The sequence below is a fragment of the Anser anser genome (genome assembly GCF_964211835.1).
Source record: "Anser anser genome assembly, chromosome: 1".
NCBI lineage: Eukaryota > Metazoa > Chordata > Aves > Anseriformes > Anatidae > Anser > Anser anser.
Window position 1 is genome coordinate 44,223,220 of NC_139720.1, and position 14,345 is coordinate 44,237,564.

Sequence of the window (14,345 nt, forward strand, 5' to 3'; positions counted from 1 at the left end):
AAAAGAAGAGGAAGAATAGAAGCATGAACAAACTTATTTTACAACTTACAAAATAAAAAACATATTTGGAACATTCATCTTTAGAATCAGCAGAAAATGCATTGTCTTTATAGCATGTTGAACTTTATATATTTTCAATAGTTTTCTGGTTTTGTTTTCTTTTAAATAAGACTGATGAAACCAGAGACTTCAAGCTTTACAGCAAGATCTTTAGAGACGTGGTATTTTAAGTTGCAGCCTGTGATACTGCAAAAACAAAACAACAAAAATCAAGCTTTTCTTTAGAAGTCTTTACTCTGTAAGAATTTTAAGTCAACCCATGGCACTCACTGTGACCAAAAAAAACCCAAGGTTGATACCACATAAGTGATTGGTTTGTTTTTACAGCCTCTTACAACGCTGCCCTGGTTCTGGAGCCAAGTACTGCAAAATCAGTATAAAGAACCCACCGTGCCACTGCCACCTTTCGTGTTCCCTTTTCTGGCTAAAAAATCCTTACAACTGGCAAATAAAGGAGCATACTCCGCCACCTTCTATAATTTTATGATAGCTTTTCAGCTCTAAGGCCTTACAAACAGAAAAAGATTTTATACTTCAAGTTACTCCTTTCAATCAAAAATATGTAACTTAAAGCATAAGATTCCCAGGGAAGATTGGTCTTCCACTAGGAAACTATCACATTTATTCACACATGCATACCCAACTGCAAGAATCATGAAGAGGCTTCTAGCTGGAAGATATTAAAATGTAGTGGAAAAAACAACCCATTTTTCTCCCAGCATAGACTATACAGTCTGCAAATAATTATGTTAATATCTAGTATGTAGTAGTCCTTTCTTCCATTGGCTGAATTTGAATGCTTACATTTCTCAAACTGCTATAATAAAGTATTATTGAGATTTTTGAGCTTTTTTGTTTCTGGTATTGAACATTGTTTTTCTACTTCTGCTTAGGTTCCAAAAATACTGCTGTAATAGAATGTGCACCATCTGCTGCTACCAGAGCTTGTTCCTGTTTTGTGTCTTCTCTAAACCAATTTTGATTTTGGTGTATGTTTTGTTTCAGTCTAGGGCATAAATCTGTTAAGTAGTAAGAGAAATATATCTTTACCTGTGTAAGCTTGCTGCAAGTGAGCAGGCAGAGGTGAGTGAGACAGCGTTGCTGCGTGCTGAGCACCTGGCTGTAAACCCTTCAGTAAGTCTGGGGGTAAAAAGAAGGAGACAAACAAAGATGAAAAATAAATCTTACGGACCATATCAGCCTTAGTGAAATAGGAAGCTTTTGTTTTTAAAATTACAGCTATCGTAACATGATAATTTGGCACAGATTTCTGAAGACACCCCAACAACAACAAAAAATAATACCTGATAGGATTCTGATGGCTGGTAAACAAGTCAATACAAACAGACCTGTTCAGATACGGTTAATCAAAAGTCAGAACCAGGATCATGTGTCACTATTGGAATACAACTCTTCATACTATTTCATTTGGCAGAAGGCCAAAATTGCTACAGATTAAAAGTTTAAAGAATTTCTTTTAGCAATTGCAAATAATAAACCCCACCTAGATTGATGCCTGCCTGTAAGAAAATGGTTTGGTATCAGTGTCTAAGCCATTACTGAGCTAAGGACATTTTGATGAATCACAGTATTAAGTCTCGTATCTGAATTGTGAAATTGAGAGAATCTTAAGATATATTTATTTCTGAAGATACAGGAACAAGTTAACCCAAAAACGCATGTTCAAAAGCAGCTATATATTATGAATTTAATAGTGAAGTTAATCGTCTGTCAAAGGTGATTCATAACATCTGGATAATTACAGAAACAAAGTTTTAACAGAGAAGTCACATTTACTCTTCTGAAGGGATTTTCATGAACCAAATCTAAGTATCTCAGAACCGAATGGCTTTTCCCTTCTTGATTTCCACATTCAGCAAGCATGTTTCCCTACAGCATAGTGTGATAAGGAATTCCACTCACTCTGAGTTAGGCTGTGGTGGAAAGCCGCTGAGGTAGATCCCGAGGTGGTTGTCACTCCAGCTGTGTCCGTCCCGAAGCCAAGCAGCTCCAAGGGAAACTGGAAGGGCACGGTCACAGGAACAAGGCCACCCAGCATCCCGAAAGGAGTTAATGGTGCAGACGTCACATTCTGACTGGTTACGGACAGGGGTGATGCCATGAGCGTCAGAGGTGAGGCGTTAGCCAGTAATGATGCTCCTGCTGTTGACTGTACAGAGAAAAGTAGTACTTCAAGATTTTAAAGCTTTGAGTAGCATCCTCTAAGGAGATAAGAATCAACTATTTACTGTTAAGTGTGGTCCTGTTAAAAAGGACATTACATTATTAATAAATATCCACTTATCCACCTAGGATCAGTTCCCACTATTCATCTGCTCAACAAGCACAATTATATCTCACATTCACACATGACAGTATGGTTCATCTCTCTTGTTTTTCTTGTCAGCCTCACAGGTAAATTCCTTTAAATCATCCCATGCAGATCTGAAGTTCTTTAGAAGCAAGTTACTCTCCCCTCTTGAAATATGGGTCTTAACACAATGCTAACTATTTCTAAAGTTACTTAGAAGTAAGGATTTCTGAAAACTCAGATTTGTACTTAAGAACCACCACACTTCAAAGGACAAAAGTTAGGTTACCAAGATGCAGACATATATATACACATAGGTAGGTGTTCATACACAAACACACGTGCATATGTTAGAGCAAAAGGCAAGGAAGGAAAATTCTCACCACCCTACGTAAGTCACAAGTTAAATGCACTGTAGTTTAAGAAAATGCAAGATTAAGCCAGAATATTTTAGATACAACAGCTCCCAAACTACATCAGTTCCTTTGTAATTAGCAGCTGTCCTGCTCATTCCCATTTAACACTTCCATTCACTATACATACAGTAATTTTATATGGTATTATAATGTTCAATTCTCAAATTTATCACAAAAGAGTATGTATAGAAAGCATTTCAAACTAGACTCAAGCTTATATTTTACAGATATTTGAGCTATGAAGATTCAGAGACTGAACAGGACTTCAAACCTGTGCATTTTGATAAGTAAGTCTTAACTAAAACCAAAACTCATTTTAATGAGTACCCAGAGCTCAAAGTGAAAATGAAATCTCCTTGAATTCTATAGTATCAACTTAGAGAAACAAAGTGATAAAAACTCCCAGTGAGAAAAATTTTCTATTACCAGGTTTGGTCTTAAGATGTTCAGATGAAAGCTGCTAAAGGAAAGTTACTGCTTAAGACATTTTAAAACCATATCCCTGTAAATTTAAACAACTACAGATCAGATGTTCATAAATAAGCATCTGTATTTGTCATTTCAGGAGTGACAGCTTCTAAGACATTCTCCATCCCACAAGTAGAAAACCATGGATGAAAGACTTTATAAGAACATACATGCTTATTCTCTTTAGCCTTTGAAAGTACTAATTTCAAAATAAGCCTATGTACAAAAAGTAACAACCATTCACTATGTCGCTCTTCCTAGTTACAGACACATTTTTATTACCAACACGAAATCATCTAGTCTGATCTTCAGTGTAAGCAGACCAGGATATTCTAATGAGCAACTCACGTACCACTTGTCTTCTGATTAGCAGCATCAGGAATCAAATCCCTAAGCCCTTAATGGAAAGGAAATTCACTTTCAGTCTCATTTAATGTATTAAGAAGGGTAACAAACGCCTTAGTACATTGTACCCAGCTAGCCATTAGATCTTGAAGAGTAAAAAGGTACTGTTATCACAAATCTCTTCCCATTCAGTGTACTTGGACTGAGAAGTAATTTGATTCTCATCTTCTCCTGAATATACTGCACTGACTGAGCCTCAGTCTGCACTGTAGCAAAAGTCTTATTGAATGTTTTATCCTTGTACCACCTCTCCCAAACTGTTTCAGGTTGTCAAAGTACCTTCTGAAGTGTCAAGGAAAAAAACACGTGTGAAGTCACAATTAACTTGGTAATACTATATGCTGCTCAGTCCCTTTAGCTGTTTTCCCCCCCTTCTATTATACCAAAACACTTTTACTGTATTACAGTGTACACCTATAATAATTATCTACCACATTCCCACCAGTCCTTCTTTTCAACATCACTGTCTGCCAAGGTGTATTTCATTCCCCAGGTGATCAGCGTCTATAAAATAATGATTTGCCAGAATTCATCTCATCATCCACACAATACTACTTATTTCCCCTGTCTATCAACTTTAAGCACTACAACAACAACCATTTCACATTTTCTTCCACATCACAGCAACTATATCGATGGGATATCAAGGATTGCATCAGATCCGAACTCTGTTCCCAGTCCTTTTGCTGCAGCCTCATTTGTGTCCTCCAGGCACTTTCTGGAGTACCCAAAGTGCACCACAGCTGGCTTGGCTCTTCTGCAGACCCTTTGTGATACCTCTGCGGCCCTTACACAGAACATGGACTGTGTGTTTTTTTTGTTTTCCTCTCCATTGAAAGTACCCAAAATTAATGAGAAGACTGTATCAGAGCCTGTTAGACATCTCGTTTACTACTGTACCAGACTTAAGGTATTGTAGGGTGAGAGACCACAGAAATGCCTCATGAAAGTCATCTTCTTCCTGTTACTCAGCTGTACTAAGAAAAATTGATAGCAGGCTAAAACATTATTATAAAGCATCATGAAAAGCTGCGTACACATCACCACCATGAAACAATAGCTATGTACACCATTCAGAAAAATATATTGCTGTTCTGGTTCGCAGTAGAACAAGGTTTTGATTTGCAGTGATATCGCCTTTCTTAACTTGACTTTCTTAACTTTGACTTGACTTTCTTAAGTTGTGCACGCTTCACAATAGAGAGAGCAATAAAAAGAGAGGAGTACCTCAGATCTTCTCAATAATTAAATCATTTCCAGCAAGAAAAAAGCACAGCTTGGTAAAGTAGGCTGTCTTCTGGGCAAATAATAGGTTTGCATAGGTTTTAGAACAACAGTATTTTCAAAATATTTGTTTTATGTTACTTTTTAACTCCAATGAGAAAGTTCTGCACAAGCTCTTAAATAATTTCTATGAAGTTTATATATTGATGACCTCTCGTTCGATTTGACTAGATCCTACAAAATAAAACATATACTTAATCACAAATACTAAAAAAAAAAAGCCCTTGCAAACGTTAAATACGTCTTGCATTACACTCTAACCACAAACAATTGAACTCCAGTTTTGCAAACTAACCACAAAGCTTGGCAACAAACGTACTGCGATACCTCTACATACGAACTCCATCAACATAAATAAATACAAAATACAGAAATCTAATAATGCAATACTGCATTCCCTGAAAATATAGCCAGAGAAAGCTCACCTTTTCTAGTGTTCTTAAAAAGAAAAAATGACAAAATTGAGTTGTTTCACACTACAGACCAACCAGTATTTTACAGTGAGGATTCCTTCCACCCTGATCCCTGGATTTCACATCAGCTGGAAATACCTGTTTACTAGCGTGAACTAGTTTCATCAGCATTAGCATTTATACTAGGGAAAGTGCAAACATTAACCTTGTGACTCATTTTCAAATCAAGATATCGTAAGCCTGTTTACAAAGCATGATAAATATTAATGTCTGATTTAAATGTAAACGTGTTAGATGCATACCTGCACACTGGCTGCTACAACTGGAGACCCTGAGGCAGAAGATGGTCTGTGTGGAGTTGACAATTGTTTAGTAGCACCCTGTGTTCCACTTCCTGCTCCCCCAGACAGACTAGTCCTACTAGCTCCACTTGAGTTAAGGTTACTGCCTCTGCTGGCAGGTACATTCATTCCAACTCCACCCAAATTATTTTTACCAACAGTTCCAGAAGGAGAAGAGTTGGGCAATTTTGAAGAAGCCTGAGGGTTCTTTGCAGGCTGAAGGCCTGAGGTGCGATTAGAGGGCAGCAAATTCATTGTGGGAGACTGCCTGCTGATATTTACACCACTGGTTTGTTTATGAAGGGGGTTGTTGCTGGAGTGACTACTCTGGGAAACTAGTGCACTTGAACTGGAAGAACTGGGTGTTGTTGCAGGCCTGGGGGATGAGGTGGACTTAGATGAAAATTTAGGCGATGCATTGGGCTTGGGTGTCACAGAGGGCTTAGATGCGGTGGGCTTGGGAGAGGCAGCAGGTTTGGGAGAGGCAGCCATGGAGAAGGGAGGCTTGAAACCCTGGGAAGAAACCTGTGACACCATAGCCTTGGCTAAATAGTTACTAGAGGTAGAGGTGCTGGATGTTGTCCGAGAAACCAGTGGGTGAGATACTTGAGAGCCACTTCCAGATGAGGGGTTAGACAAAGGCAGGCGATATACTACAGACTTCTCTTGAGCCTTGATGACTGGTGATGAGCAGGTCAGTTTGGGATTACTGCTCAATTTCACCACTGGATTGGTCTGTGATTTACTAATAGTTGCTTGTAAAGGAGATACATATTTCTGCTGTACAGCTGAATGCTGGTGCACCTTTGTCATTTGTGATGTTGAGGAAGAACCACCTTGAATCTCAGAAGATGATACCAGGATATTAGCATCCTTGGGTCTTTGAGAGGAGGTGGAAATAGCTGCTTGGGTCTTAGAGGAAGAAACATGGGTCTGTGAAGAGGAAGAAGCAGCTTGGATCTGACTTGACCTCTGTAGTCCTTGCTGAAGTAGCTTGGCTGGCAAAGGCTCTAAGGAAACCTTAGGATTTTGAATTGAAGATCCAGCAATAAGGCCTGAAGAGATACCAGTGTGAACTAAGTCCTGGGGTTTCTTTGGTACTGGCCCCGTGTGACCAGCAATAAGACTTGATGAATGGGGTGTTTGAGTGGGCTCTACTTTCTTTGAAGTTGCCAGGGGCAACTTGCTCATAATGCTTGCCAGTTTCTCTTCCCTCAGCCCAGGGCGAGGTCTGGATGTTGGTGTCTCTATGGTGGATCCAAGAGGTGATCCCTTGGCACCATTATTGATAACTGCCAGAGCATCAGAAATAGAGTCCAGTGATGGTGGGTGGAAAGAGAGGTCTTCATCCAGTGAGTCGTCCAAGCAGATAGTCTCTGGAGCTGGTGTGCAGCTAGAGCTGGCTGGGGTGCAGACAGGTGCGCTGGTACTCAGTGTAGTAGCACAAGTTGAATTGACTGAAGACGTACAGGTTTTCTGTTCTTTCTTTGGACTGGAGTCCTGAGAATGAAGAGATAAGAAAAGACAAGTTTAATAGCCTTTCTGGAGGAGATCCAAAGTCTTACTTCGTTTAATACTATTATTCTGTACATTCAGTGGAACCCAAAATCTGAAATTTTTTATATTAAGATATAGATATTTAGATGTCAGATACTTGTGTGCTAATTCAATATTTGTATTTTAAAGTCTAGTGCTGTTGCTCCACATATAAAAGTGCCCCCCACAGTTAAGAATAATCTGTGCTGTGAAGAACAGGATAGTTAATCTGACCACTAAGTAAAAATTGCTCCTAGGCTAAGACAACACCTAATCATGTCTAATGAACATCTCTATCAACTTATGCTATCCTCCCAACCACACATTTTTCCAGTGTTGCCGCATTTAACACAAGCCAAAAGCAAACAAACCACATATTAAAAAAGGGAACTTTGATGGAACTATTTCCTTCTTCATAGTCAATTTTCAAAAAGCTATATAAGCTTAATGTCACAAAGCTATACAGAGAAGTCTCTTGTATTACTTAGCTTGGTAATAGGAGCTTTAAACCAATACGCTCTTGCAGCATTTTCCTTAAATTAGCATTTACTAGTGGAACCCTTCTGATAGATTTTTTTTTCCTGTAACAGAGGCAAGAAACTGTTTGTATCAAATGGTCATATAAAAGTCAGACATTTACCTTCACTTTGGGTTTAGGTGCCAGAATCACCTTCTTCTTTGCCCTAAATCAGAAGAAAGCAGAGGAGATAAATGCGCATTAGAAGACAAAAGAAGGGCAGGTAATTTTAGTTTCAACTGTCACCCTGATTATATCCCAGTAAACTAGAAGGATGACTACTGTGGTCAAGCTTTTATAATAAAGCATTCTTCAAATAGAAAAAAAATCTCTTAAAATAAAGGGTGGGGGACAAGCACACGGTTAATCCATTGTTGTCATGTATCTTTATATAAGTTAGATGCAAAATTCACTGAATTGCTGATATAACCTGACGTATATCAAAAGTTAAGATATTTGTTTTGTACTTTCTCAATTTAGAGAAGCTTCAAAGCATCAAGGCATTTCAGCGTCTCACAATCTTACGAATTTATCTTAACAGAGCTTTATCTGAACTGACGATACCTATAATAGTCATACTACTTCGCCTTATATTGCTGTTTTTGTCACTGAGGAAGGAATATACTTTATGCTCTCATTTATATTTCAAACCACAAACCCTTTTTTTTTTTTCCAGACAAGTGTTTTGTTGCTTGCCAACTGTGAAACAGCGTACCTAAATTCTGTTTGTTGCAGCAAGCCATTTAGCAAGGTTCCAGTTTTGGTTCCTCCTCCCCCTCCAGTGTAAGTGAACACCATAGGACCAACTTCAGTTATGCAAGCAAAGACAGTACTGAAGACTATTAGTTATCTGCTTCAGCTTAGAATTTAGACATTCCACATCTTGTCTATTTCTATTTCTTCAAAACGATCACCAGATTAACACTTTACAGCTCGTTCAGTCCTCTTTTCTAAGCAACTAGGAAAACGCCTGGTTAAAAAGACTTTTCTGTAGATGGACCACGGCTCAGTTTTGCCATTATGCAGAAAAATATCCTATGTTAATCTTAGCTATCACGAGAGTTGTAATTTGGGTGGTATTCAAAGCTGTAATTGGTTATTTGAATTCTGTTTAAGTGAGGGTAGCTCCTGAGAGGGCTGTGGCATTGCCTGAAAATCAAGAAGGTAAAATTCCACTAAGATACACAACCTACTGGAGCTACAGAGACTTATTAAGAAAATAAAAGAGTAGAAAGTGCTGGGTTCAATGTAAGATGCTGCAAAGCAAAATTTAGGCAGTACATAGTGCTTTGGAATAATTTGAGAAGGTGTTAATCCACAAAAACATCCACCTAAGTTATCTAGCCACTTCAAAACCAAGTTAAAGTACAATACCACAAGAACATCATAGGTATAAGCCTAAATTAAACAATCACATTTATCAACATTTTAAATGGCTTCAAACAAATCCCGAAGTATTTCCCTTCTCTCCCCTCTGTCCAAAAAGAGATTACGTGAAGATGGGAAGAGATACTATGAACTGAAGATATTAGTAAGTTGTCAATACTCACGGAGCAGAAGTGAGGTGATTGTGAACACTCCGACTTTCTTTAAAAAGCATCCTGGAAGAGTGGTGAGAAAAGAAATGTAAGGTGATTCACCAGGGACAGTCAACATACAACCACCTCATACACAAGTACCCTTGAATTTTTAGAAGAATCCTTTGATTGTCTGTCCCCAAAGTAGCCAGCAGGTAGTTTGTCTGTATTACTACCATGATGCAGATACAGTCATAAACAGAAGAAGGATAAATAAAAAATGGTTAAGTATACATTCAAAATACATGTGTCAATGGCCACAAAGAAGTTTACATAATACAGTACCACCTCCTTCAGCAGGACAGAATAACATTTTGAATTCTGTCCTCAAGGGCTAAAAAAAATATTTAAAATACCAAATTAAGGATTATTGCAAACTCTTCTACATGCATGTTTACATGTTGAACACAGGTTTGGGTTTTGTAGGTTGTGTTTTTTTTTTTTTTTTTAAAGCTTACTATAGTAAAGTTAGAACACAAGAAACAAGCTTGTGCCTAGTTGTCTTCAAGATTTTGTATAGGTCATTGCGTACCATCTCTGTGACTTCAATTACACTGTATTTACACACATACTTTACTACAGAACAAGTGATACAGCTCCATGAGTGACAGGAGTTGCCATGATAATGTTAGCAACTCCTGCTCTGGGAAGTGAGAACAATTCCTGACCTGCATCTATACTACAGCTTGCTATCCAAATGCAGCTATAAATGTACTGTTAATGAAAACTGCCTACCTGGAAGTAGGAAAGGGGAAGTGAAACTAAAATACACAAGATTTTCCTACATCACTGCCATCATGCTGATCACATCATGAACAGCTGTCTAAACAAGAGCTTTTCACCACTGAAAACGCATCCTGTAGAGCTGCAACAATTCTGAAAAAAACAGGTATCTACAAATCTCATATCTGTATTACATTGCTCCCCATCAAAGACTACTGAATGCCTATGAAAAACATCAGAAAACAAAAGGAACTTTCCTCATTACAAGTTCCACATGCCACTTTCTGACCCATCTGGCTTCACCAAAGTATTTTCCTCCATGCCTTCTGCCCGGTGCTTTGTCTACTCCTTGCTCTTTTTCAGTTTGGGGGCATCCCAGGCACCAGTAATTTGTAACATTATCCTTAGAGGTTTAAGGCAAAGCATAACTGCCACAGGAACAGAAGTCAAAGATACAGTACAAAGAAAGGCAGCAAGAACACACTTAGAAAACAATCACTCCACTGCATATGTATATTTAAGCTATAACAGCTGATGAAAGAGGTCAGGATGAGATTGCCTCTGTGACATGATTTCAAGTGTGCTATTCGACCCGTAAGAAATAAATTTGCTGCAAGCCCACTTGCAAGACCATCTCAAAAGAAGTGAAACTCTTGGAATTAAAAGGAAAAAAACTTCCTGTTCTTTTGACTTCTTTTAAACATACACATATTTATATTGCAGGCATTTTCAAAAACAGATGTGGAATAAATACACAACCCACTTAAAAGTGGGTTACCTCATCTGAAAAAGCTTTGAAATCCTTAAGGACAAGAAGAATTTCTTTAAATCCATGAATATCAGTAAAAGAATCTTAGGAGGCTGAGTATGGAAGTTATACACGGAAAAGTAATGTGACAAAGCAACACTACAGTTGTGATACACATGAAGAAATGAATTTGGTGCAGTTCACAGTTATATCTATACCTCATGCTTCTACAATGAAGTATGTGGAATGTAATACAGTTAACTTTGGAAAAGCAAGAAAATTTTCCTCTGGTCTGAGCTCACAAAGTTCTAGTAGTATAGGCGTACTCTTGTTAGTAAGCATTCCCTAGGAAATACATGGGCATTTCATGTTAAAAATGACCTACTGATTTTTTTCTCCATTTCACATAGTTTCTTCTTACACAAGGCCATATATAAAGGTTAAAAATTATAAGCCTTCAGCACGATCTCTACCCTAGCATCCCCCCAAAAATAAATGTAAATCCAGCATATGAACAACACATGCTGTATTAGGAATTATCACTGAGACAACAGGAAATATTTGCTTTTTCTCTTTCCATGTACAACTACCTACAAGTTCTGACAGGTCACTTCCTAAATAGAGAGCAGGGGACAGTACTCCCCCAACCAGAGGATCTAGAACCATTTCTGTAGAACTTTGTTTACAATACCATGTAGTAACATCATTTCCCCCAATTACTGATACAGCCTCTGTGTGCCAAGAAAGATACTTTTACTATTACCTCACAGAAAAAGGATTTAAAAACAAGTTTATTTCCTACATACCCAATTCATTGAAAATTATTTACTTAGTATGCTTTATAGCCAGAATTCTGTTTCTCACATCACAACTTCTGACAAACTTTTCTTTTTGACCAATTCATTTTATTTTGGTCATTGCCTGTTTCAAAGTTGCTTACTACTGCTTGAAACATGCTTTTAGACAGAAAGCAGGTTGCTTAGAACAGTTGTGCAAAAGCCACCTGAACATGGTGGTCCTGGGCTCCAGCTGGTTCTGTTTGAGCAGCTGAGTTTGAGCAGAAGAGCTCCAGCAGTCCCTTCCAAACTCAGCCATACTGTGAAAGCAACTTGGATCTAAGCAGAAGGTAAAACCCCTCCCATAAGAGGTGAGGAGAGGTTTTACCTTCTGCTTATATTTTATACATATATCACATTGTATTTTGAACCTGTCAGAAGCAAGTCCAGTACAGATGCTGTGAGGTTTTAAAACAAACGAAGTTCTTTTGCTTCCACTGACAAATGAGAACATCCACCTTTCTGGCAGAACTGCTGAAAGGAACGATGGTATATGTTCCCATTCTAACCATCAAGCTTAACACGCTATAAGTAGATGGTTGACACTTGTGCTTTGAGGCCAACAGTTCTGTTGCTTGATTACTATTGCTCCCACTTTATTTTTCCCCCTTTGCATGGTTGTTCTCTTAACAAGTTGTTAGGAATCAAGTGTAAGTTTTCATCAAGAAACTGATTTATTTTGAACCGTAGCATCAGAGCATCCTAAATGCATACACAAAATAAGATAAAAATCTTAAAATCTTAAATGTTTTTTAAAATCCAGCCTCGAAGTTCCCACTCATAATTCTGAAGTCTAAATCACACTGCATTATCAGACTATTAAAAGCATACCGACAACATGGCTTTATCATTTTACATCACAGGAAAAACTTTCCAGTTACCCTTTTCTCTCTCTCAGTATTTCCCTCCAAGGAAGCATCATGGACTATGTTATGAACTCCAGCAAATTAAGTATCCAACAGATGACAAAAGCAATAGTTCTCCAAGAAAAACAGCATTTTTTCAGCTCTTGGGCTTGCAAAGATGACGAATCTAATTTCTTAAAAACTTTCACTCTTTTTTTAAAATATTCTATTTCCACTGACATATTTTAAAATTTTAAACAACATTAAAGTATACTGTTGAGTCAAACCTATCTCAATAAATAAGGCTCAAGAAGCAGTTTAACACCAAAAGGAATAAATATAAAAAACAGGTATCTTACCTTGCCTGCATCCAGCCTTTAGGCCAAAGTGGTTTCACTTCTGTTTCCATAAAGGTTTTGAGGTAATCTTCAGCAGACTGACTTCTATTTGGCTCTAGCTCATAGCATCCCAGCTTGATCTTAACAAGATTACACAACAGAGACCTGCAGAAAGAAATACAATAGATATATTGAAAGAAACAATCTTTTCAAAAGCTCAGCAAAAAGACTGAGAAATGGAAGCACTGATGCTGTATAGCTGCTGTCCACTGGCAGTTGTAGAAACAGTTCAACTCTTTTCTCTCAATTTTATTTTTTTAAACTTTACCACTGTATAAGTTGCTACTACAACTGGTATGATCTGCTGCTGTTTCCAGCAGACCACATGGTTCATCTCTTTTCATCCTCACCATCATTTTTTAATTAGTTTTACATCTTTGTCATTGCCTCATAACTGAAACATCTTCTCTCACTTTGCTCACAATTACCTTGATCTCGTTTAAGATGGAAAATGTCTGTGATATGAAAGCAAGTGAAATCCACACTACACTGAATTATTTCAGCACAATATTCTTTCTGACCAGGATGATGTCTTTTACTGTCCTTAAAGATATAAAAGTGCACATAATTAAGTAACACTGACCGTTCTAAGCCTTGTGAATGAAAAAACGAATTTACATATCTCATCTTTAAGTATGGCTCCCTTCAGGTCAGCCCAAGTTATACTGTTTTATACAGATATAATATTTATTCCATTATACATACATATATTCCATGAAGATTGCTTCCCTACTGTCTTAACATACTATGGATGAAAAAAAATCAATGTGAGAAGCCCAACAGCCCCTTTCAATATTTATACTTGTTCTAAAATTAAATTAATAATTTCCCATGCAAGTTCTAAGTTAGAGGGCTCTGCCTGCTTAAAATTGTTGAAATATAGATAATCTCAATTTTCAGTAAAATCTACTCTAAGGAAACAGAGAATTCAGCATGTCAGATAAGAATCTGTGATGCTCTTCTGAGAACTTCAGAATGTACTTCTGAGAACAATTATTTATTAAACACCACCATGTTATAAAACACACACCTATATGAAGTCAGTGAAAAACTTTGATGGCAAAGGTAGTTTTGTCTCACCTCACTGTGTCATCCCAATGAAACTTCTTTCTGGGCCCCACAACCCTCTTTCCAGGTTTCTCATCATCATCTTCCTCTGATCCATTCTTCTCTCGTTCATCTTCTGCTTGCAACCTACATTTAGAACAGTTGTTTACAGGTGTACTACTACAGACAAAACATTTAATTAGAGGAGTGTTGTATTAAATGTTAGTAAAAAAAAAAAAGACCCGTCTTCAGATTCTCATTATACCCTTCCTGAAAGGGTAAACAGCTCATCTTCCCCTCCTCACTGCTTCACGGTCCTCAAAGACAAGTACAAGTGAAAAGGACACACTGTATGGATGTTGCCAAGGATGCTGATCAATCTACTAATGCTTCTTCAAGTCTAAAGCCAGCTAACTCTTA

General features: G+C 37.7%; 1 protein-coding gene across 1 annotated transcript in view; it reads right to left on the reverse strand.

The window, feature by feature from the left end:
- Positions 1 to 14,345, reverse strand: part of UBN2 (ubinuclein 2) — a 56,445-nt gene that overhangs the window by 9,231 nt on the left and 32,869 nt on the right. The window contains exons 10-16 of the mRNA XM_083844557.1: positions 13,959 to 14,072; positions 12,840 to 12,983; positions 9,302 to 9,352; positions 7,875 to 7,917; positions 5,660 to 7,198; positions 1,984 to 2,230; positions 1,111 to 1,200 (exon numbers count right to left, since the gene is read on the reverse strand). Coding sequence (XP_083700683.1) covers positions 1,111 to 1,200; positions 1,984 to 2,230; positions 5,660 to 7,198; positions 7,875 to 7,917; positions 9,302 to 9,352; positions 12,840 to 12,983; positions 13,959 to 14,072 — 2,228 coding nt within the window. The remainder of the gene's footprint in view (positions 1 to 1,110; positions 1,201 to 1,983; positions 2,231 to 5,659; positions 7,199 to 7,874; positions 7,918 to 9,301; positions 9,353 to 12,839; positions 12,984 to 13,958; positions 14,073 to 14,345) is intronic.